Source organism: Ambystoma mexicanum, chromosome 7q, assembly GCF_040938575.1.
Source record: "Ambystoma mexicanum isolate Mex_15411 chromosome 7q, UKY_AmexF1_1, whole genome shotgun sequence".
NCBI lineage: Eukaryota > Metazoa > Chordata > Amphibia > Caudata > Ambystomatidae > Ambystoma > Ambystoma mexicanum.
Window position 1 is genome coordinate 562,910,337 of NC_090941.1, and position 25,613 is coordinate 562,935,949.

A 25,613-nucleotide genomic window follows, 5' to 3' on the forward strand; every position below is an offset into this window, starting at 1 on the left:
GAGTGCTCTGCTCTCTTGAGCTACACTGATATTCAAGCTGCCCTGGGTTGCGTAGAGGCTTGCCACACTCTGGCTGCTGTACGGTGTGCTCTGCCTCTTGCTCAGTCAGCTTTCTTTCTCTCTGGTTGTCTGCCCAATTGTCAAGTCTGCTGATAGAGATCTTCTGGGACAAAGAGAAAGACAATGGCCATAATAGTGCTGTGTAGGCATGGGGGTGAAGTGATTGTGGTCCTCTTCTCAAGCATGCAGAACCAGGGTGAAGGGATAGGGACACTGTCCCTCCCAACTCCCACCCCAGACTGAGAGGGGTTCCTTCCTCACCTGACTGGGACCGATCTGCGGCCATGTCACATCATTGATGGTAGTTTGTGTTCTGTTTCATGTGAAAAAAAAATATTTAAAACGTAGTGGGAAAAACCCTAAACTGTCCAAAAAATATTATTTATTTATTTATTTACATTTATATAGCGCACAAACAGCCCAGGGGCGTTGAGGCGCTGTTACTTGCAATGACTTAGTTACATGGTGCAGGTAAGATAGCGGTTGTTGACACATTGTAAATGTTGCAGGATGACATACTGTTGTTACAGATATTGCTTTTGATCATATGATACAATATACATGGGGTAATTGTGCTAGTATGTGTAGCCTTATGTGATTATTGTTTTTTTGCATCTTTCCATCCAGGAATTCATTTTAGCTGAAGACTACAATAAAATGACACCGGCTAAATCTTATCTAGGTAAGACTATATGGATGTTTTCAAAATCCTGGGGTAAGGTGGCTATTATGGAGGTGGAGTAAAGGTTTTGGAGAGCGAATATAGGTATAATTAGTCACACATTCTTTTCACAAGTCACAGGAGAGGGAGCTTTTGTTTCATGCTCACTCCAGTTAAATCTGTACTGATGTTGTAAGTGCCCACATTTGACAACATGACTATCATCTGTTGTAATACTAGTTCTGACTCTCAACAGCAACAGTAGTTATGGGTTCTTTTACACTGAGCATAAAGGGTTCTATGTCATATCGACAACCGTTTTTTCGACGGGTGTTTGTCCGAGAAAATGTTGCCGAAAAAACGAATCAAAATGTCCCCGCCCCACCTTTTTTTTTTTTTTTTTTAACTGTTCCTGACCCCCCCATTCCTTTGTATGCTCATTCCCACCCCTCCCCCCCTCAACAAATTACAGTGTTTTTTTATGCAATATTTACTCGAGGGAAAAAAACCAAAAACTTGATGATTGGATGTCGTACTGCATAAAGAGTCCCATATGTAACAGAGGCTTATACCTGTGGAAGCAGAACTATCTGATACGTCATGCTGATTTTGAAAGCTAACACCCTTGAACAGTGATCTCTGGCTGCATTTAATTTGCATGCTCATCATAATATAACTCCAATCTCTGACCCGTGCTTTTCAATACTGCAACATATTTTGCTGAGCTTACAGTTTTAAACTTCAGACCAGTGTGAGGAATCTGAGGGCATCCTCACTTCTTTCCCCAAAATATCCTCCCCCCCCAGGTGGCCAGGGAAATGCTGTCGCTATTGAATCCTGACCCTGGGGGTGGATATGCGAGGTAGGATCACCTGGGTGGAGGAGACTTAGGCAGTGGGCATGAGGCACCCTTATGTGAGACATATCCCACATCCCCCTTTCATCATGAGTCCAATGGCACCCAAGCCTGTATAGGCTATTGTCAATTCCTTCCCTATTTTTCTGCTAAATCATTCCCTAATAGACACCAGTTTGGTACTGGGACGAGGAAGAGACAAGCTAGAGAAATGCATCCGCTCTTTATTAACACACACGCACACAAACACCTGTTAAGTACTGAGACGAGGAGGAGGCCAGCAAGAGCAATACAGGCCTCCCGAGTCCGCAATGAGTGTTCTAGTCTTTTCTGGACTAATCAACCTGGCGGGAAGTTTAAAAGCAGGAAGTACGGCAAAAATGGAGTCCGCTGTGGATGCAGGTCTACGGATGGTGGCGTGAAAGACTGAGTGCTCGAGTCTCCTTGGAAGATGCAGAGTGTATGCAGCAGGAAGCTGGAGGCGGAAAGAGAATGGTGGCAGGAAAAACAATATTGTTGTGGGAAACAATGCAGATCTATTACATAGTTGGGACTGGGGAATTGCAAGGTATGCCTTGAAAGGTGGTTGAAGGGGTAAGATGGTGCTTGGGCTTGTTGGGTAAATGATTGAGAGTATGTGCAGCCCACGCAATCATGGGCTTTGCTATATTGTTGTATTTAAAGGAAAAAACCCTGAAGTCCCAAATGAGGATCAACTTGTTACTACACACTTAGCTGAAAATAATGATGGGTTTTTTAATATTCAGGTATGCACCTCAAACATACAGGTAGAAGCCATTGGTAAGACATTTCAAAAGTTATATACATTTTTATCATTTTCCAGGTAGCAAATATAGAGAAGCAGTACACTTTGCAAAAGAGGGCTACTTTGTATAAAACAAAGCAGACCTTGTTCCTACTAATGACAAACATCTAAGAATCTACATTTATCATAACTAGAGGAAGACAGGTAGATGAATTACACATGGATATAAAAACGTTAATTTCCAAAAGTAGCTCCCAATGCCAAAGAGCAGAACAATTGTTCTAGACGCCCTCCTACCCCCAAGTATTAACCATCAAATATGAACTTTGTGACTAATCAAGGGAATTCGTCCTTTCTCCCCAAGGGCAAGAGGCAAGCTGGACCTCACCAGGAGAGACTCTCCCTTAGGGGGCAAGTACTCCTGTTCCTGTGTGGAACTCCCTGAAGTGGTACACTACAAGCTGCACCTCCTCAGAGGTATTCTTCCTTTTCTCATGTTTCCCCAGGACCTCACTGTCTCTAGAGTCCTGATTCTCTCTAGGCTGGACTACTACAACATCATCTTTCTCAGCCTTCCTTCCTCTACTCTCCACCCTCTGCAACCAATCCAGCACAGAACTGTGAGACTTCTCCTTTGCCTCAAGCCCAGGGACCACATCTCTCCATTTATGAAATCTCTCCACTGCTCCCAGTGGCTGCAAGGATCAAGTTCAAGACCCTCTGCATCGTGAACTAAGATTTCTGGGGCCAGGGCTTGCCCTACATCCAACTCTCTTCAAAATACCTTCCTTCTCGAGCCCTTCGCTCAGCTACCTCTAACTCTGAGGGTCAGAGGTATCTCCAGGCAGAGAGTGAGGTGTTGATCTCTCTCCTCAGCAGGTGTCTCCCTCTGGAATGACCTCCCTGGCCCTCTCAAACTGGAGCCGGCCTACCTAAGGTTCCGGAAGCAGCTCAAGACCTTCATTTTCTCCTCTGCTTTTTCTCTCTCCCTCCCCTGCTGACCACCTATCTGTGGCACCGATTAATTGCTTGGTTACCCTCCGAGTCTCACTGGGTACCAGGCTCCGCTCCTCCATGATCAGTCTCCCCTGCATTGCCTCCAGGCCTACCTCGCATTTAGGTACTGTAACTGTAACCTCTGTAGTCCCCTGCCTCCTTTCAGTTACCCAGAGCCGCGCTGCCCTGGCTGCACTTCCTCCTTCCTTCTCCCTGACACTTCCCCTTCTTCCTTCCCCCTGCACTTTGCGTTGTCACACTTGCACCATCTGAATGACACAAGGCCTAGTAAGATTGTTTGTCTTGTGCTCCCTCTGTTTTTCCTCCCTTGTCGTGCTTCGAAACACTTATGTACAGGCGCGTTATAAATGACTTATCATATCATACATACTATAGCCTATGTGGGATGTTTATCAACAACGGACTCTAAAATACCAAGATTGGGGCAAGGATGCTGTAATAACAAATCCTGTGAAACACCAAATCTTGGACGAAGAAGCCATGATCTCGGGAACTGTGAACTGTCAATACTGAGACAAGGAAACTCCTAATTAATGTTGTTGGCTCAGGAGAAAAGGTCATGTCACTTTAAAACCAAATAACCAAACCACAGAGAGGTGGATGAATGGAACTCCAGTGACAGATGAATAAAAATCAGATGGAGAGAGAGAAACACACCCATGTCTGCTGTGGAAGGTCCCAAGGAGGGGAAGGAGGGGAGGAAGGGGCAGAAGGGAAGGAGAGAGGGAGAGAAGGAGAGAGGGACCGAGGGAGGGAGGGAGACGGGGAGGGGAAAAAAGAAAATAAAGACCAATAGACTGACTCAGAAGCCCACAGGTTTCAAACTCGCATAGCATTGCAAAATGGTACACTGGAGCAAAGGTGAACGAGAACATGGAAGGGCAAGGACCCTAAAGAAGTTGGTGGGACCAGGCACGGGAAAGCGTCCAAACAACATCACTGATGCCGCTGGCATTAGGAGGTCACTGCTTATTCGGTCAGCCACGGAAGAACTGTAATTCTGTGACGAGACCAGGAAACACGACGAGAGAGATGCCGAAGCAGGAGAGACACTGGCAGGCCATGAACCGAAATGGGACCCACATACATTTACCTACTGCCAGGAAGGTAACGAGGTGAACGGGAGACCCAGGAGGTCCTAAGGGAATCCTTATGTAACCAGTCAACTCGTCCCAGTATAAATTCTGAAATAGAGTTCAATTTGAAACAAAGGATATATAAGAGTGATAACTTTCTAGAAAGAATTGTTGTATGACTAAATATCGATGAAAGAGAGGATTTCATAAAAATACCCTGGGAGAAGGGAAAGATAACTTGACATCCTGTGCATAACCAAAATAAGTTTGAAGAGGAAGCAAGAAATGGAAAAGAGCCGAATGAAAATTGGCAATTGAACCACACATTAACAAAGCTCAGAAAAAGGATACACTGAGAATCACAGACAAAACAAGAGAATTACTAAGAGAATTCCAAGAGCAGTATACCAAGAGAAGAGAAAGCTGAGTAACCCAATTAAGAAATTGAAGAGTTTGATAGAAGTTACAAGAGACTATTCACAAATCATATATTGAAAGACTGGCAATAGAAGTACCCCACAGGAGTGCAATCATTTTCATGAGACTATTTTGAATCTTGTGTTAAAAGACTGGTATTAGAAGTAGCCTTGTGAGTAGGGAGTCATTCTCCACTTCTTAGTTAGTTTGCATAGTGGTAAGGTCAGAAAAGGGTTGTTTTTAATAGCAAACTTATGCCTTTGATGAACATTCACGACTGAGTGACTAGTACCTTAGTTAATGACAAAGGTATGGACCTACCATAGAGATGGGGAAAGTTAGTCTTTATCCTTTTACTTTAACAAATAGTATACACCAAGACCTCAATGAGTCAGTGTCTTTCTTCTGACTCCCAACACCGTTAATTTACAAAGGGACACAGTGATATTGCCTAGAAGGATGATGACTTGGATCTTTATCCTCCCTAAAGGAAATGGAGGAAGAGCCTATCAGATAGAATGAACAAATCTGAGGAGCTAAAGGAGACAAGAGTTTCTCCATTGCAACAAGGTACCCCACCTTAGACCACGATGCATCCATAGTGGTGGGGCTTAAAGTGAACAATCGGGACTGCTCCAGAGCAGTCCTCCCGGCACTAAGCAATTAATTGTGACACAATGACTATTGCTCTGCAGGAATACAGGGTTGAGTAGTGGTGCCTAAGCTCCTATTTGGCCCAACACTACAAATAATCCTGCACTGTTCTCCAGCATTGGATCTTTCATAGATATTCACATGCTTGAATTATTCCTCGTTATCAAGCTGGGAATCACCTGGTGACTATATAATGTTGAAAACCTAGGGATGAAATTGCTTAGTAAACCATAGAGTTTACAAATTGTTGCCAGTGAGATGGACAGGGCTTAAGCTTCACCCAAGCCAACCATCTTCAGATTTTTAACCACAGTCTAGTGACTAGGGAATCCTCCTCAACTCTCTGCACAAATCTAGCAAAACTTCTAATAAAAGCTCTGTTTTTCTGGTGGATTGCGAACTGCTCTTCCATCTGCTTCGTTTTACAGCTGTCTTGGGCTCACCAGGAGCCCGCTAATGTTGGATTTTGCAGCTTTCCTCATCTCCATACTCTATTAAACCAGCAGTGATATCAGTAGGTGAAACAGGCACAACATGAATGTTACATCTCCTTTGCCTCTTTAAGCTAGAATGGGTTAGGGCAGGCTATACTCTTCGAGAGGGGTGTGAGACAGCAAGGAAGCATCCAAAAAAACAATTGTACTGCAATACCAAAGCAAAAGAAATGTCAATAGTTCTAAGACCAAAATGACCTAGAAACTAATACAAATACTCATAACCCAACCCTGTAATGAAATGCACAGAATACTCCGGCTTTTTGTTGAAGGGGCCACTTTGGGTGTGAACGCTGGAGAAATGAGGCAAATGTCTTTGTAGCCATATTCAAATTTAAGTATTCATATTTTAAAATTTTATTTAAAGAGTGGGATCTTCCAACTTGTGCCCTTAAAACCAGGACTGGGGACAGAACCGCTGTGTATACCTTCACATCCTCTTGGTGCTTGCCTGCGTCGAGTTGGGCATCTAGGCATTTTCTGCCGGCTCAAGTTGCCATTGAGATGGTAGACTGTTTTTACTTGAGGCAAACCTGGTACTCCTCGACAAGTAGCAATCTGTTCGAGACTTGAAGGAAGCTTTGAAATGGGGATATGTAGATCAATGTGCTTTTATGGCTGGAATGGGTCTTGACAGTGTGATGCTGGAAATGCATCAGAGGGACAGGGCCTCTGAATCCTTGTCCTTTACTGCTTTTTATTGTGTGTTCTGTCGTGTTTTCTGCCCAGGTGTCCATGTGGGACTCCTGGCAGTGCAGCTCTCTTTTGGTTTGGTGAACAGACCCATGGGATACCCTTATGGCACCCATGAGTAGGGGTACAACCCTGTGCCCCTAGTGTATGTTTTTGGGCACCTGTGGGTGGCCCACAGAGCAGGGTATGGGCTGGTGGCAGCTCCATGCTGAATTTGACAGGTGCTCTGGGTGTCCTCCATTTTGGGATACCCAGGCTCTGCCATTGGGATCAGTTGATTCCTGATAGGAAACAAGATGGCCCCTGTGGCCTCTTGCTTTCTATTGCCTGTTACCTTGTTTTCCCAAAGTCCTGGGAAGCCCTGACTCTGTCCCTTCCCCCTGACTGGCTGTTGGGTGGAAGTTCCATATATGGTGTTGTTGTGAAGGCCCAGCTAGACTGACTGGAGCCTTCCCAGTGACTGTATGTTGTGGGTACCTCCTGTGGGTGGGACCTGGGTGAATGGAGTGTGTGACCAATATACACTCCTTGTTGTGGTTGTCTGGTTTCTGGCATGAGAGACAAAGACTGAGACAGCCCTGGCCGAAACTGGCCTGAATGCAGTGTGTAGTGTTGAATGGCTGGGTACTTGTCCCAATCCACATTCCTTGTTGTGAGTGTCTGAAAGGGAGGAGTGTGGCCTGAATGCACTGTGTGCCTGATTGGCTGACTGCATGAATGCCCTTCTGTGTGATTGGCTGCTGAGTGTGTGCCAGCAGTGTGGATGAGAGACAGAATAGTATATCTGGGGACCTCTCACCAGTGGTAATTTTTCAGAAGCGTTCAGGAGCTGAGTCTCCCCTCTAAGAGTAACTGGAACTGCTGATCCTCGACGTCCAGCTGGAAGAAGAAGACTTGCTGTTGCATTTGCTTCGACCGATCCGAAGTCTGCCGAAATCGTCGAAGACTGACCCGAGAGAGGACCTGGTAAGGCGCCCTCTTCCCGTGCTCCGAGGGACCATCGAGCACCGCTCCATCTTCGCCGAAGCGCCCTGGAAGACAGACCCTCGAAAGGCTGCCGACCCGAGACGGGACCGCCGAGGAGATCGAAGTGAAGCACCCGGACATCGCCGCCGTCGAAGTCCATTGCCGTCGACCAGGGTTCGCAGGTTTGTGTAACCGCTGGAGGCCCGTCGAAGTTGTGTTGCCCAGCCGTGGGAACCACTTGACGCCGTGCCGCCGACGACCGGAGCCGTCCGCTCCTTGCCTAAGAACATTTGAATCGAAGGACTCCCTCGTCCGCACCGTCGACCGCTTTATTCTGCCGGAGAAAGTCGAGGACGACCAACGCGCCGAGGAGAAACCTGCCAGTGGATTTCCCGCCACCCGAAGACCACAAAGACTCGAACGACTCGACGCCCTTGCTGGGCCCCCGTCTCCACAATCTTTGCGGTCCAGAACAATTGTCATCGAGGTGCCCCGCACGCCTCTGCCTTGCAGGACGCCGACGCTCCGTCGTCGACGAGCACCGCTTGGATCGAAGCTGCCGCCTCATCGACGCCGTTCTACCCTGTTTGTTGTCGGACGTTCGACGCCCCGTGTCTCCCGCTTCAAAGGGAAGGCATTCAAGAAGGGCCGTCGATTCCCCGACGCCGAACGCCGAGTTCCTCGACAGACGTTCGACGCCCAGTGTCTCCCGCTTGAACGGGAAGGCATTCAAGAAGGGCCGTCGATTCCCCGCCGCCGAACGCCGAGTTCCTCGACGCTCCTCGACGCTCCTCGACGCTTCTCGACGATCCGTGACTCCCGCTTGAAAGGGGGTCGCTCAAGAAGGATCTGTCGACGCCTCTTCGAAGAACTAGACTCCACCAGGTACATTGGGGGGGTAAAAACATTATAGGAGGGAATAAGACTTTCAGAACAATATATGGACTGGGCTTGTGCTATATCTTTATTTTACAGGTTGCCCAGGTGGGGGGATCTCCACACAGAACTGTGCCTAGTGATAGGGGCCAGTATTCTGCCTATTGCTCAACCATCTTATTTTCTCTCCTCTCTCTATTGCTGGTTTCACTCTATTGATCTGTGTTGTTGATGCACTTTAATGAGATCTAATACAATGGGTGGTACCACTTTAGAATTGTATATTTTTGCCATTGTTGATTTTCCAAAGTACAAAGTGAGTTATTATGATAAGTGTACATAACCTTGAATATTGATTATATAAAGACTGTGTTCTAACCAATACAGTGTGTGGACTTTCCTTTGTGGGGGCTTGGGGACTACACTGTACTTAAGAACCAGCCTGCATCACCTCCTGAGAAGCTAGGCCTTGATTGCTCGACCATAGCTACCGAATAGAGAATCTAGGCTGGGGTCCTCTGTGCCTCCCCTCTACCATATAGAGAGCAGAAGTACAGACCACCCCCTACCAGTCTCTACAGACAGTTCTTCAACTGCAGCAGCGAGCCAGCTCTAATGGGTCCAACAATGCAATAGGGTTCTGCAGCAACAATTGTTACAAAGACGCTGGAGAACAGGCAGGATATGGTAGTCTGGGGCTCGAAACAGTTGGAGAGCATAGAATGTCAAAGGCAGCTCAATTTCGTATTGTAGCAACTCCAATATGACTCGAGCAATCGAGTCAGCTCAAAAAGGGTTTGGAGCGAGAAACCAGAGCCCAAGTCTCTCCTTTTGGATTTTTAAAATGTTTTAATGGGGGGCCCCTAACCCCTGTTTTTTTACCCCTTAAAACCCATTATAATAAAAATAAAACCTTTACCTTTTTAAGGAAATGCATTTTTTTAATGCTTTTGCATTCGATGCTTTGTATTCGATGGAATCACTGGATACCATCTGCCGGATCAAAGACTACAGTAATTACCTCTCTGGTGTGCAGTGGTTTGTCCAGGGAGTGACTTGGGGAGGCACATGCTATCCCTGGAATCTGGTTGGCCACCCCATTATCCTAAACTATGATCATTATGTGTGCATGTGCTTGTACTTCATGCCACCCCAGCATGTCATTGCCCCCCTAGGGCCACCCCAGTCATGAATCTGGACCCGCCATTACTGGTGTGACTTCCCCCATTATCCTGACGGAGCTTCCTTTAAAGCACTGGTTCCCATCCTAACACCTGGTGGTATGTCCTGTTTTTTTTCTGGGACGGTGTGAAGCCTTCCCAGAAGAGAACAAAGGAAGGCCTGTGGGATGTGCCCTGCAACCATTCGTTTGCTACCACAGCCCCTGATCACACAAAAAGCTCTGACAACTAGTAAGTGCAGGAAACCTGTTTCTGATAAAGATTACATCAGATGGTTCTGGCAGTGTACAACGATTTCCTCATAGACCACTAGATCAAACTAGATATAGTTTTGTTTAACCAACCTGCCAGCATGCCTTCGAGATGTACAGTTCTATATAATTTGTCATAGGTTTGCACTTTGAACTGCCATTTCCATCTGGCGACACAGTAGGTCTAATGCAATCCCTGGGGCATAAGGTAACCCTTTGGCCATTTTCCCTGTTGTCGATGCTGCAGGAAAACAAACCGCTAATCCCCCAATATTTATTCAAAATGACTACACGATATAGTTCCTGAAATTCTACTACCAACCACTTACATATGCATGTTTCATGCTGAATGGACCTATGGCCAGCACTCTGTACATGTTGGCAATTATTCTTGTTTTTCTACCAGACCTCAACAGCTACTGAAGCCCAATGACTTGTTTACCTCCCTCTTCTGTGATTGCTACATTGGTGATAGAGTGACAGAGCTGGATATCACTCTCACGTTCCCAGGACTAGCAAAGCAAGCCCCCTTAGGCTACTCAAATGTAAATGTGGGATGCTGCAGGTCATTCCCCAAATAGTTATTAGCTGTACCAGAGATTGCGGACCACCAGTTTTCACCATGTATCTGAGGCCTGACAGGATTGAGGTCCTCTTTTCTTTTACTGTTGTATCAGTAAAGGGGAATTTCTGCGTGGGTGGGGTCAGCCTCCGATTCTCAGTTTGCCTGGGAAGAGGTGTGCTCCCATTAACTGGGGTGGTCTATGCACCTCTTCACTGAAATGCAGACTGTGCACAGGCTTCATGCAAAAGCAAAACAAATATATAATTATATATGATGCAATCGAAAACATCGCCCCGGGAAAAACCATTCACCCCCTCAAAAAAAAAGAACTTTAGCAAAATGGTTCACCCCGCTACTAAGCACCATGAACAAGGCAACAAAAAGATGGAATTGGAATGGAGGAAAGAATACAACCAAGAGAAGAAAATACTGTTCCAGAAACAAATCCGCACCTACAAGAAAGAAATACAAAAGGCGAAGAGAAGGCATTATGATGACAGAATCTCCAATGCCAGCAACACACAAAAAGAAATGTTCAACATCATTAAAGAAATGAGAAACCCACCAGGCTGTGACAACACTCCAACCCCCTCAGAAAAACTCTGCAATGACTTGGCAGACCATTTCAAGAAAAAAATCAACGACATCCAACAAATCATACAAAGCAGACCAACCAACCATAACACTTAACCAACCGGACCTAAAGAAGAGCCACAGCACAAACTCCAAAACCTTCCAGAAATTTCAGCATAGGCTTTCGTCAAGCTGGTTAAACACAGCAAGAAAGCAGGATCACCCATGGATCCCTGTCCCCTCCACCCCCCGTCATCTACAAATCAATCCTCGCACAAGGAACACCATTAGAATACTACCAGGGAATGATGGTAAAAAGTGTGAGAATTATAGGCCGGTTTCTCTTCTGAATGTGCATCTCAAGATTTTTACTAGAATATTGAATAGTAGATTGGATGGGTGCATTGGTAAACTGATTGGTAGTTCGCAGGTTGGATTTATGAAGGGTAGATATGGCTACGACCATATTAGGACGTTGATTGATGTTATGAGTTTACCGAAGACAAGAGTTGAAGATGCCCTGTTGCTTTTTATGGATGCGGAAAAGGCTTTTGACAGGGTTAATTGGTCTTTTCTTTACCACACCCTTAAGAGGATGGGATTTGGTACCACATTCATTAATACTATACGAGCATTGAATTCTGATATTAGTGCGAAGGTGTGGATTAATGGGGCTATGCCCTCTTCGTTCTTGTTGTCCAGCGGGACTAGACAGGGTTGTCCATTGTCTCCGTACCTGTTTAATTGGGCACTAGAACCCCTCATTTTGTACTTGATTCAGGAACAGGGCCTTCGTGGTCTTCGGTTCGGAGATAATGAAATGAATGTTCTGTGCTACGCTGATAACATAACCATTGTTTTATCTAATCCAGCAGAGGGATGTGTGAGACTCAAAACAGATGTTTGAAGAAGTAGGTCGTTTGTCGGGCCACAAAATAAACTGGTCAAAAACGGTGGCCTTCCCTTTGGATGTCGTTATCCCACGTGGTATTTTGGGCTCTTGGAACTGCCACTGGGAGACGGGGGCTGTGAAGTATTTGGGTGTTTACTTGGTCCGAGACTTGAAAAGAATGACAGCTTTTAATGTGTCACGAATATTGGGGGTAATTGATAGGGACATATTGAAGTGGAACCAGTTGAAGATGGGGATATGGGCCAAGATCAATGCAATTAAAATTGTTCTTTTACCAAAAATTCTTTACCTCATACAATCCATCTCCCTAAAATTCACGAAAAAAAGACTTGCTCCCATTTACAAAGCATTCCAGGGTTTTCTTTGGGGGACTGGTAAATGGCCTAAAGTGCCTAAATATATTTGACATGTCCTGTGAAGGATGGGGGATTTGGTTACCCAAACTTGACAAAGTATTTTATGGGTTTTCTATTGAAAAAATCAACCTCACACTTCTCCGCTGGCCATGACTATGTTCCCAATTGGAATATTATTGAGAGTTCCCAATTTTTACCTTATGCCCTCAGGGATATATATTCTATGTTGAAAGTACCGTCTTCAGTGAAGAAGTTACCTACAATGTGCGCTATTAAGGAGGCGATGTTGCACTTTATAGAAATTGATGGGGGAAATGCTTGGATGCATTATGATGCTTCTTTGTGGCATAATGCGGTTCTGCAGTTAGCAAACAAACCCTTATGCTGGAAGAGCTGGATCAATAGGGGCATTCTTCATATTCGTGATGTGATGACGGTCGTATGATCCCCTTTGATCAATTGAGAGCGTCTTTTGGGATTGGTACTAGGGAGAGAAGTCGTTACGATACTTTGAATGTACTATTGACTGAACGGACAGGAATGTTGGATGGTGGGGCCATGGAGGAGAGACCTTCATTGTGTGGTCTTCTCTGTCCGGCCCCATATGTGTTTCCACGTACGTGGGATTAATGCCATTGGATGAAGCGGATGTGAGGGCTTGGGATAGACTTCGCCTGTCCTGGACGGATGAAGTTGGTGCGGATATCCCTTTTATGGAGTGGACCTATTTACTTCATGTGGGGGTACAAGCGAAGATGGATTTGCAACTGAGATATATTAGACAGAGGATCCTCTATAGATTATATTGGACACCATCTAAGATGGCCAGGTTGGGACTTTCGGACTCTGATTCGTGTTGGGGATGTGGATGTAGTGGAGGTTCTTTGATGCATATGTTATGGATGTACTCGAGTTTTTGATTTTTGGTCCAATGTATTGGACAGGTTAGATCTTGTGTTGGAAGAAAAGCTTCCACGCACATTCCTTTCGACCATATTGTTGTCCAACAGGGGAAGAGGGGACAGGGCTAGGAAGGGTGCATATTGGATTGACAGAGTTTTGGTTTTGGCGATGAAACAGATCTTGCGAGTTTGGAAATCCAGGAAGAAACCTGGTGTGAGTCTTGTCGAAATATGATAAGGTTATGCTTTTTGGTCAAGGGAGGGGGGAATGTTATTGTCGGATTTGGGGGCCTTTTAATGACCTATATGGTTGAATACATAGATTCTAGTGTTTGATGGTCTATTCTTTGAATGGGGGGTGGTATATGACTGTTTAGTTGTGTGTTATTATGTTGTTTTGTCTTTGTGGATGTATGTCATGAATCTTTGATAGAGTTCAGAAATATTATTTTACAACTGTTATGGAGGTCCGTATTATTAGACATTTGTTTATCTTCAGTTCTGCTGTTTTTATACATTTTATGATATGGACTCTTTGTTATGGTATGAAGATTGTTGTATGGAATTTTGTTATCTATAATGTTAAATAAAGAATACTACAGAAACCTTGGTATGTCTAAAACCCTTCAAATCTACTCCACGAGTTAACGACTGTGGAGCACCACAAGGATCCTCATTATCACTACTATACTTCAACATCTATCAGACTCCAGTAATCAGAATCTTCAAAAAATACAACATTACATGCTACAACTACAAACGACACTCGAATCATCTATAAAATCGGGTTTATAGTGATTCTTTTGAAAAAGAGGTTTCAAATCAGAAAATCTTTGAAAACAAAGTTTCGAAAAAAAAGCTTTGACAAGCTATATGTAACATGCAAAAATGCATTTCTTTCGAAACCAATCCATCGACACTAGACATGGACTGGTTTCAATTGAAATGCACTTCCACAAGTTAAAAGTAGCAATTCAATGCTTTTTTTGTAACTTTAAAACGTTACATGGAGCTGTCCAGTGCTGAAATTTCAGCACTGGCCATCCCCTTGTAAAATTTTAATGTTTTGTGTATATGGGGGGGTTTTCCCCTCCCAGCCCCCCCAAACCCCACGCCACCCCATCCCCTAACCCAAGCCCCAACCCTAATTTAACCCCTAAACTAACCCAAGCCCGAACCCTAACCCTATTTTAACATGTAAACAAACTCCAGCCCAACCCTAATTTAACCACTAAACTAACCCAAGCCCCAACTCTAACCCTATTTTAACACTTAAACTAACCTTCATTTACATATGATGATCGGATTCTTTTCGAAAAAATGACTTTGACAGAAAGTATTCTCATGATTTGTATTAGAAACTTTGTGTTTCGAATAAATGACTGGATACCATAAAATCGAAGACACAAGCCGATCACTCAACCCTAACCGAGTGTCTTAAAGACGTTTTTAACTGGATGAGCGCCAACAACTTAAAGATCAACCCATGAATATATCCAATAACCAAGAGAGCAACACCTACATTCTGTGGCCGACAGAAATGGGACCAGCGCCAACTCCATCTAAGGTAGTAAAACATTTGGGAGTCCTGCTGGACAGCCCCCTAACCTTAGAACCACAAATAAATGCAATAGTCAAGAAATGCTTCTTCCTCCTTCACACAACAAGAAGAATCCTACCTTTCCTATCCTTCACCCACAAAACACTCACAATCTTTGCCTTCATGTCAAGAATCGACTACGCAAACGGCCTCTGTCTCGGGATGCCAGAATACCTCATGAAGGAACTACAATGCATCCAAAATGCAGCAGCCAGACTTCTCCTCAAACTATCCAGAAGAGACCACATCACCCCAGCACTAAAACTACTACAATGGCTCCCAATCAAACATTGCATCACCTTCAAAACAATGTGCATAACACACAGGGCAAGGGCAATCAGTGGACAAGGAGCAGAATTTCTATAAAAGAAAATATCAATCTACAAGCCAACAAGACTTCTCAGATCAAGCAACGAAACCGCCTTGAGCAAAAACCATACCTCAAGAAAAAACTAGGAGGCTTCTCCTTCTCCCACCTGGCTGCAAAAACCTGGAACAACATCCCGAGAGTAATAAAACACCAAAGAACACCTACAATTCAGGAAACTACTAAAAACCTGGCCTTTCAACACCACAAATTTCAAGCTGAAAAAGTAAAACAATCAAACGGGAGACACAAAGAACAGGATAACAGTTTAGGATGACGCTGACAAACGCCAACATCAGACCAAGTAAATCCCTGCAATCACAAGAGGCAACGCTAGATCACATAGGACAAAAGTAACACCTCATAGACAGAATGAGCTCCCCTGGCCAACCCACCCTACAACCTCGCCCACTCCTTAAACGCTACCAGATACCATTCTTGAATTGAGCTGAGTGGATGCTGACAGCTGCCACACTTGAATTTAGTCGTGGACATTGGCATGGAGTAGACCAGGGTAGAGTTGTGAATGATGACAGGTGCTGCGCATGACTGTAGGTGCAAACGCTGGCACATGCCAGGCTTCGAGCGGGCTGCGAGTAGCAGCCTGCGTGAGCAGCTTGTTAAACTGTGAATGCCGAACATTGATAAGTCTGGATGGAGTGGCTTTGGCCGACTGTCACAGCGTATTGACTGGAATGAGAAGGCTATCTGGGCTAGACTTGGGTGGAGTCATAAACACCTGCTAACCCCGCAAACAGACAGGTTTGACAGATATAGGCCGGACCAAACCTGGACACGCTTACAAATGTGGATGGGCATCATGTGTGTAAGGGACAGTGGGGTCTCAGCCGGTCCCAGATCTTGATGGAGGTGTGGAGATGCTCGTGCCCCCACCCGGAGAGGAAACATGGAAGTTCAGCGCTTCGCTTCCAAACAGCTATGCCAACTAACCTATCCACTATCAATTTCCAACCCTCTGCATGCACCTCTCAAACTCTAACCAAACACAACCACAAGCCTATAAACGCAACAATCCGCACAAACTTCACTACACTGCAACACCAAAACAACAAAACAAACCATGCATAGAGCACTCACAACACCACGCACAACAGCACACGATGGCTACCGACCGGAAAAACACCCCTAGCCCAGCCAACATGCGTTTACTGGGTTGAGGCTGCCAACAGCACATCACTGCTCTCTTGCACTTTTACCTGGTTATTCCCACTAACACCCTCGCCGCCCCTTTCTTATTTTAACAATCAAGCTCTTTGATTCAATTGGTTGTTTTGGCTGAGGCTGGCCGAATCCCAAGATCCGGCTATCCGGCTACCCATCTGATGCGGATCTTGGATCCGGCGAGAGCTGGCCCACTGTCCAGCGCTGCAACTAGTAGTAGGCCCATGCAGACCCCATCAACTAAGAGTACCTTTGGACAGGTAACCATAATCCATCACTCAGACGCTATTATCAACAGAGGAAGAGCAACTTCTTGGGGCATATCCTGTAGTTGTAATTCTATCCTCTGGATCCAGCAAAGGTTCACTGTTGAAATCTGATTATCACCTGTCGGCAGGTCATGCATTTTAGCTGCTATTTGGCAGTTATCCACTATATCTTGTCTCTTACTTACCTTTTAGGCTCCTTGCCACAAGGCAAGCAGACACATCATATAAATCCTCAATGTGTCTATGGAAGCTGTGAGAAGTGTACTTGGGTTCTGGGAGGATGGAAATTGATATCCCCTTGGCCCCTTGTTCAAATCCTGCATGCTATAGAAGCTCTTCTATTGGTTGGAATGTGAGGAGAAAGCTTTCACATCACCCTCCCATCTTTACCACTACAGCCTCACACATAGACAAAGTAATCCTGTCCAGAGACTGGTTGTCTAGCGACGGACCAGTGTGAAAGTGAACCTCGGCTTGAGAATTCCTGTAAACAACCTATCCTGGTTGTATCCCTTCTATCTGAAGTGCCCAAATCCACTTTATGGATTTTATTTATTTATTAGCATTTTTAAAGCGCTCACACAGCCCGCGGGCATCGAGGCGCTGTTAAAGGAATTGTGTGTGCGTGTGTGTGTATATATATATATATATATATATATATATATATATATATATATACTATGCATTTTTAACAAGTTTAAATACCCAGAGGTGTCTAAGCGTGGACCCAGGGATCGAACCTGTGTTGCTTCGTTTCGTCTTGCTTCCAAGACGAACACATTGCCGCTGAGCTATCCTCCCGTGATAATTTTAGATCATGATCCCACTTTTGCCACGGTGTTGGTGGGTGGCAAAGCATTGGTAGTGTGGTAGATTAAAACCAGGAGATGGACAGTATGGTATATTTGTGAAATATTATTTTATTAGAACACACAGGGCCTTAAGTATCCCTAGGTTTGGTTCTGGTCTACGGTTTCAAACATTCCCAATTGTGATGAATCTGGTGATGTCATCACTCTTTTCCTGGAGTTAGCCTCTTCTCATATGACCAGGGGGCGGCAGCCGCTACCTGATCCTGACCCTGGAGGCGGCTATATGAGGGCGGACCACATGGGGGAAGGCGACCCTCAGGGGGATGATCCGGCATCATCAGATGAAAACCCATCTCCCCCATTGCCTTTTAGGGATATACCCTCCATTTCTCATGCCTTTATGGCATACTGCGACAGTCCCCTTCAACCACCCATAAAACCTAATGATAACATCTTTTAATATTCTGTGAATAGAATGCCAAGGATGGCATATCATTCCCATGTATATAGAAATCCTCAGATGAGGAGGCTGAATGGAGCAATATGGATCGGAGAAGCCGAGAAGCCCAGGACGTGGCTCTAATGGTTGCGAGTGTATGATGGGTGCCGGGAAAATTTAAAAACCTTGTCCAGTGGTGGGTGCTCGAGAGCTTGAGCAAGATGGCTGCGGGCTAAAGCTGCTCTGCAGTGTTAGTTTCCTCCAGGGCACCCGCAGGCTGATTCATGGGAGCAGCGGGCTGAGACGAGCTGTAACTGCCATGAACAGGGGAGCGCCTATGGCTTGTGTACCCCGTGCCACTGCTGCCTGCATTGAAGAGCCTGGTGCCTGTATAGGGCTGTTTTGACCACCACAGTGGGATACCACCTGGGTGCTTCAGGCGATGTGTCTCTGATTGTGGGAGTCGCATCGGAGCTGGGCTGGCTCCCGATGCTTCCTCCCCCACCACAGCGAGTATCTCGCAGCCCGCGCGGCATCTGTTATCCTCTCTGCCTGCTCTGCGGCTGCTTCACCTCTGTTGCGGAGGCCCTTCAGATGGCATCTCCCTGAGGGAATTTCACCTGACCTCACAGCGCCCACATATGACCTAGCCCAGGGAACATTGGCATCTCTACTGCCAGGAACAGGGCAATGGAGCGTATGGTGCTTATGCCCTTCTGACCTGATTGCCTCTGAGCATGTAAAATGAGGCGGGGAGTACACTGCTGTTACCGGGGACCCCTGTTCTCCTTCGTATGCAACTCTTTCTTACTGTTGTATCTCTGTGCACCCCTTGTGCCTCCTGAGGGGTTCTTGGCTACTTGACCCTGCAACATGTCCTAGCAGGCCTGCCTGCTTAGCCACCCCCCCTGGGGCAGATTGCTCGCCGGGGCTGCTCCTCTCAGTATCTGGACCGGGCACAGGGGGAACATAACTACGATTGGCTCATATTGCAGTGTGGGGTTGAGCCATACACCCACACCGCCCAAGCAAATTTAACAGAGGTTTATGTCCCGACGACCCTCGAGGGCTCAGATAGAGCCTATGCAGTGTGCTGACATCTGTTTCACCACACCTGCAACCCTGCGTCTATCCACGAGACATAAGGAGACCATGGATGTTTCGACGCAACTGCATGCTATCCTGGCGGAAATTAAAAATATTGGGCTGCACACGCAGGAAACACATGACACAGTGCAGGAGATTATGAAAGAGCTGAAGCACATCAACAGTCGCCTTGATCTTCAGGCTGAGCAGACCACTGATAATGAAAGGCGCATAAGTGCGCTTGAAGACAATCACAAAACTACTGCGACTGACATTAAAGCACTTATTCGGGAGGTACAAGGGCTTCGCGCAAAGGTTGAGGACCAGGAGAATAGATTGCGCCGTAACAACCTGCGGCTGGTTGGTGTGCCTGAAAATTTAGAAGGGGCCGATATCGACAGTTTCCTATATCGCTTCTTCGAGGTCAAGCTCCAAATGGCTGACCCGTGCACATTTGCCATTGAGCATGCCCCCATTCTCAAACCGCAAGCTGGGGAGCGGTCCTGTGTTATCAGACTTCGGCTAGTCAACTTCCAACAAAAGGTGGGCATTCTAAGAGCATATCGGTTGGCGGGTGACATACAAATCGACAAGGCAGCAGTGCACTTTTTGAATGACTACTCAGTGGAGGTGGTAAAATGATGTATCGACCAGCAATGGCATTCCGTTGGTGACCCCAAAGACACCTGGACATTTCTAAAGGAACGCAATATTGTCACTACGGACTCACCCTCCACCCCACTTAAGGAATCAGAGGGCAGGGTAACCCATACTTTCGATTCATCAGCCCGTGGGGCTGGTGCCACGCGTACGTGATGGAAGGGGGGGGGTGTGACGGCCTAAAGGTCTGGAACGGGGCCTGACAACTGCAGAGTGATCCACTATAGGATGATGGCTTTGATCTTGACCCGTGACGCCTGATGTGTAACCCCAGTCGTAAATAGGCCAATCACGGCCCTTGACTGCAACATTGTACTTACTATCGCACCTTGCTACACGTTTCTCTAATTAATGCAAGGTCCGGCATAAAAAACGTAGTGGCCTTTAAAGACCTTATTGTCTCTATGAACCGGGACATCTTGTTTATTACGCAGTCATAGTTCAATGAAGCCTCTGCTGCTCATTTTCATCTTCTAGTACCTGACAATTTTTCAATCAAGTGGGCAAATAGAGGGGGGCAAGGGGAGGAGTGGTGGTGGTTATTGCTCGAATATCATTAGAAATATCACATTCCAAAGTTCTAAACTGGGATGTACAGTCTCAACTTTTAAGTCTTTCGCTACATATCTCAAAATTGTTCCTTTCACCTGGTGCTATGTTATAGACCCCCAGGTCATATGGGCTCTTTCTTGCAGGGGTTGGATATTTACTTGGGAGTCGAAATTTTGCACCATCAAAATGTAATCATTTTGGGTGATTTTAACATCTGGTGCAATGTCCCCGATAATGTGGAATATTTACAATTTAAAGATTATCTTGTTCTCTCATGGCCTTTCATTATTGACTAAAGCCATATCTCGTAGGGGGTCATTGTCTGGACATAATACTGTTTAGAGGTAAGAAAATATAACATCAGGAAAATCTACCAGTATTGTGGTCAGATCATTTTCTAGTAAAATTTGCTATACCGCAAGAATCAAAACAAAAAGGAAAAGACAGTAATTATAGTGTTCAATTTGCCCATAGTAAGACAAAAATTGACACTATTAGCACTTTAGATCTAATGCAAGGCTTCTCGGCTGATTTGGCCAATTTAGGATGTGAAGAACTTTATAACAATTTCTTTACCTGCCTGCAGTTAAACTGTGATAAGCTAGCCCCTATTAGTTGTACAAAATAATCTAAGAATAATTAATGATTCGATGAACCACTGAAAAAGATGAAAAAAGATTATCGTTGCAGGGAGAAACTTTAGTTAAAATATAGATTCTCTGCTGATTTATTGGAGGTAAAAGCAACCTTAAAAAAAGTAGAAGGACGGCATTATTATGGCCAAAGTGAGCTGTCTGCAAAAACAAATAGAAGTCACTTTAAATAGGAGGTGGCGCTGTTGAGCAGCCCAAGATGGCTGCTTGGTCTCAGAGCTCTGTGCGGCCTGGCCGAAAATCCGACTACAACTGTGGTTCCTGACGAATTTGCAGCCCTATATTTAGAGGAATCACCACTGTGCTCCAGCTGCCTGCTTCGTTCTGATCCCAGCTCGATTCGGCCATGGGAAGCCTGGAAACGGGACTCCTCGCCCGGCTGGCTGGCGGCCTGCAGGGCCCTGGACGTGCGGCCGGCCCACTGCCTCCACCTCCTTGCTGGCTCTCCATTGGGGAGATTGGCAGCCGTGAGACCCGGTGCCCGTGTGGTACATCTCCGCTGGGGCCTGCGGTGGGTGCCTGGTCCCGGGCGGCTGGAGCGGGACCCTGCCATCAGCTCTGGCGGCCCTCTAGGGAGTGCATTGTTGTGCGGCAGGCCTCCGCAGGGGCCTGCGCCAGAGCGTGCCCCGTCTCCTCGCCGTGCGGCGGCTGGGCTGGAGCCTGGCTGCTCCCTGGACATCACGGCCCATGTTCCTGGGAACCCCGGATGCCAGGTGAGGTGCGGAGGGTGGGAGTGTCCGCATTGTGCCACCAGCGGTACTCTCACTCTGGCCCCCATCGTCCAGCCTCGAAGCCCTGAGAGGCCTCCCACCCTGCCCTGAGGGGGTGGGGGCCCCATCTTGACTGTCCACCTCGGCGGGGTCCCCGGGAAGGCCTACACACTGGTCATCTCACTGGACTTGGCCATTGCAGCACCGGACTGCGCAGTGCAACCCCCCCTCCCCCCCCAGGGGGAGGGGACTGGAGGAGTGGATCCCCTGAACTGGTTGGGTCATAAAATCTCACCTCCCTACCCATTCCATCTGAGGTGCCTGCTCCACGGGGCCTGGCGCATTGCCCCCTTGACCTGCAGGAGGGGAGGGCCCCCGCACGGCAACGGCCATACCTTTCATTCGGGGGACTACCTGTTTTGCCGAGCCGGCTGCCTAGCCTGATTTGCCCCTGAGTAACTCGACACACTTGGCACTCCTCTTGCCCCCTGGTCTGTGCTGTGTTCGCGGCTCCCCTATCCCGCCTGGGTCCCCTGAGCTGCCCGAAACAAATCCAGAGGGAGCTCGAACAAATCCAGAGGGAGCTCGAAGAGGGGGGGTCATGGACAAATTTGCTAGGACCGTCCCGAGGGCGGAATCTGGCCCATCTTCATCTCTACAGGAGGACTCTGAGTCGGGCCCTCACCCCTGCACGGTGACCCCTGACTGACCACACTAATGGAAACTATGGCCAAGAACTTTGCTTCATTCCACGAAAAACTAGATGGCATTAATGCCAATGTTGCCTCCCTGAAAACGCGTGTGGATCAGGCGGCCACCAGCATCACAGATGCAGAGAGTAGAATATCTATGACCGAGGATGATATCCAGACCCTGCAGACTACAGTTGCCTCCCTATCACGCGACATGAAAACCGTGAAAGCAAAATGTGATGACTTGGAGTCGTGCTCGTGTAGAAACAACCTACAAATTATTGGGGTCCCTGAAAACGCCCTGAAGGGGCGCATGGAGGACGCAATTGAAGCCCTGTTCAGAGAACTCCTTGGCAATCCGGATCTCTCACCCTATTTTACAGTGGAGCGCGCACATCGAGCCCTCTCACCACGCCCCAAGCCAGGCGACATCCCGAGGCCTATTATTGCTAGGATTCTAAATTACCGCGATAGGGACCTCATCCTCCATCTGGTGCGTGAAAAGGGAGACCTAAGTCTTGAGGCCAATACCATCAGAATTTTCCCTGATTTCTCGATAGCAGTGCAACAGGAGAGACGCCAATTCCTTGGGGTCAAGAAACTGCTTCGGGAACAGAAAGTCCCATATGCCATCTTGTTCCCCGCACGACTTAAGATTACGCACAATGGCAAACTGTATTTCTTTACTGTGCCTGAAGAGGCAGTGAAATTTATTGAAGCACACATCCCGCCCCATGCTCCGGAGGGTGAGGACTGACCTTGCGCGTGGTACCCTGGGGCGGTCTGATCTATCTAGTAATTTCCTTCTCTCAACTAGAATGTGTCAATGGCAATAATGTACTGCAACCTCAGTGATCTAAATCCTGTGTATGGTCAGCCGGCCTGGGGTTTACCCTGGGTCCCTTAGACATTAATCTTCGTTCTTCGTTCAGAGCATGGGACTGACCAAGACCTTTTGCCACTTCATCTTTACCATTTGGTCCCATCAGTGAACGGCTGAAGTCGAGACCTGACCTGCGATCCGGTTACCGCAGAACCTGACCTGACGGCTATTGCCGTCCTACGCAATATTCAAGTGGCCGTCCGCACGGCAACGGCGCACCTCACTGCGATTGCAATGTTCATGTTTGGTTTGGTATTATTGTTGGTTGGCCCCAGTTGGGCCGGAATATGGACATATCCCTGTTGGATAGTGTCCTCTGACCTCCCTTGCTCAGGGAGTGTCGAGTCACCTGGTGGCACCTGCACTGGTTCAATTGCTGGCACATGTTTTTTGGGGGGAGGGGGTAATTCCCACTGCAAGTTGGGGGCGGGCAGTGAGGGTGGGGGGTGGTAATGTTGGGGATACAGGGAACTGTATTGTAAATGGGGGTGGTTTGGCGGATCGCACGACATCGGGGCACCCCCGCGGGGGCTTTCTTAATCCACTGTGTACGTTTCGACAAATGTTGTGGGATGTACCCTAGTCTTCTGAAATGGCGACAATAGTGATGTCTTGGAATGTCCGGGGTTTGAGCAACTACACCAAAGCCCGTAAAATCATGGCCCACGCCAACAGGCATGGCTGTAAAATACTGCTCTTACAGGAAACGCACTCTGAGGGCCATCTAGCCAGGTGCATGGCACCGTCATGGGGTCCCCATAGATATTTCACCTCCTACTCGTTCCGTGCCAGAGGGATATTGACGATGGTCCATAGGTCGCTCAGGTTTGTACTCCACAAGAACTATATAGACTCAGAAGGAAGATATGTTATTCTGCATTGCGCAATAGCTAACAGGGAATACTTGCTGGTTAACGCGTATGGCCCCAATGTGGACTCTCACGACTTTATCGACCGGGTGGTATCTATATTATTGGGGTATGTGGGAGTACAGATCATCTGGGGTGAGGACATGAATTTCATATTGGACACCACACTGGACAGAACAGGCACTGCCCCCAGACTGCTCTCTAATGCGGCGCGTAGACTCCTGGCGCACAGCACGACGCTTGACGTTTGAGACGCTTGGCGGGTACTGCATCCGCAGATGCGTGAATACACTCATTATTCCTCTGTGCATGACAGCTCCTCCATAATCGATATTATCCTTTTGTCTAGCACGCTCCTGGGGAGGGTGGTTGAAACTCAAATTTTGGCACGCACCTTATCGGACCACTCACCTATTCGGTTATCTGTAGATTAAGGAGTCCCTGCCCCCACTCTTAACTCATGGCGTTTCAAGTCGTTGGCCCTGCAGGACATAGTATTCAAGGCGGATATTCTGTCCGACATACAGTCCTACTTTGAGCTTAACTCGCCCCAGTCCACCTCCCTGGGGGTCTGTTGGGAGTTCTTCAAAGTCTTCATCAGGGGGATGTCCATATCGAGGGAGGCGGGAGTTCTCAGAGCCATAAGAGCGGCTCTTACCCGCTCTGAATCCAAATTACGCGACCTAGAGAGCGCGCACCCTACATCCGTTGATCCGGCCACTCTCTCTCGAATTGTGAGGAGCTCCAATTCTTTAATGAACAAGCCACCAGGGAAGTTCAATACTTCAATCGCCGACAGGCGGCCCGCAAATATGGCGAATGGGACAGGCCTGGCAGGACGCTGGCTGCAGTGGCTAGGGGTGAATGGGGTCCAGCGCAGGTCACTAGCGTTAAGGACAGCTTGGGATCGGAACAATGGACAGATCAACAAATTCTGGAAGTCTTTGCAGACTTCTACTAAGAACTATACTCTCAGCCCCCTGAGCATAGTGAGTCCCAAATGCGTGACCTCCTTGAGCAGATCCCTACGACGATCATCTCCCCCGCTACCAGAGACCAACTAGATTCCCCATACTGCTTGATGAAATAGTTGAAGCAATATCCAAATTCCCCATGGGAAAAGCACCCGGTCCAGACGGGCTAACAGCTGAGTTTTATCAGGAGCACATGGCCAATCTGGCCCCCAAATTGCTGGAAGTTTGGAACAAATCGCTCCGGGTGGACACCCTTCCTCCGACACTGCGTGAGGCCGTCATTACGGTCCTGCTTAAACCTGGTAAGCCTGCAGACGTGTGTGGATCTTATAGGCCCCTCTCATTAATGAATCTGGACACTAAAATCTTCGCCAAAGTGATTGCTAGCCGCTTTCTCCCAGTCATGTCCTATATGGTACATGACGATCAATCAGGGTTTGTTCCATGGAGATCGACGTCCCACAATATTAGAAGGCTGTTCAATGTCATGGCCCGCATTGACCAGGGCGCAAGTGCAGTGGCGGTCACGTTAGATGCACAAAAGGCTTTTGATATGGTGTCTTGGAAATATACTTGGCTGGTATTGGA

At 47.1% G+C, this 25,613-nt stretch overlaps 1 protein-coding gene across 2 annotated transcripts in view; it reads left to right on the forward strand.

Moving 5' to 3' along the window:
* The window catches only part of WDFY2 (WD repeat and FYVE domain containing 2), a 1,061,998-nt gene that overhangs the window by 377,797 nt on the left and 658,588 nt on the right, over nt 1-25,613 (forward strand). For both annotated transcript variants that reach the window (XM_069640687.1, XM_069640686.1), the window contains exon 4: nt 688-742. In XM_069640687.1, coding sequence (XP_069496788.1) covers nt 688-742 — 55 coding nt within the window. The remainder of the gene's footprint in view (nt 1-687; nt 743-25,613) is intronic.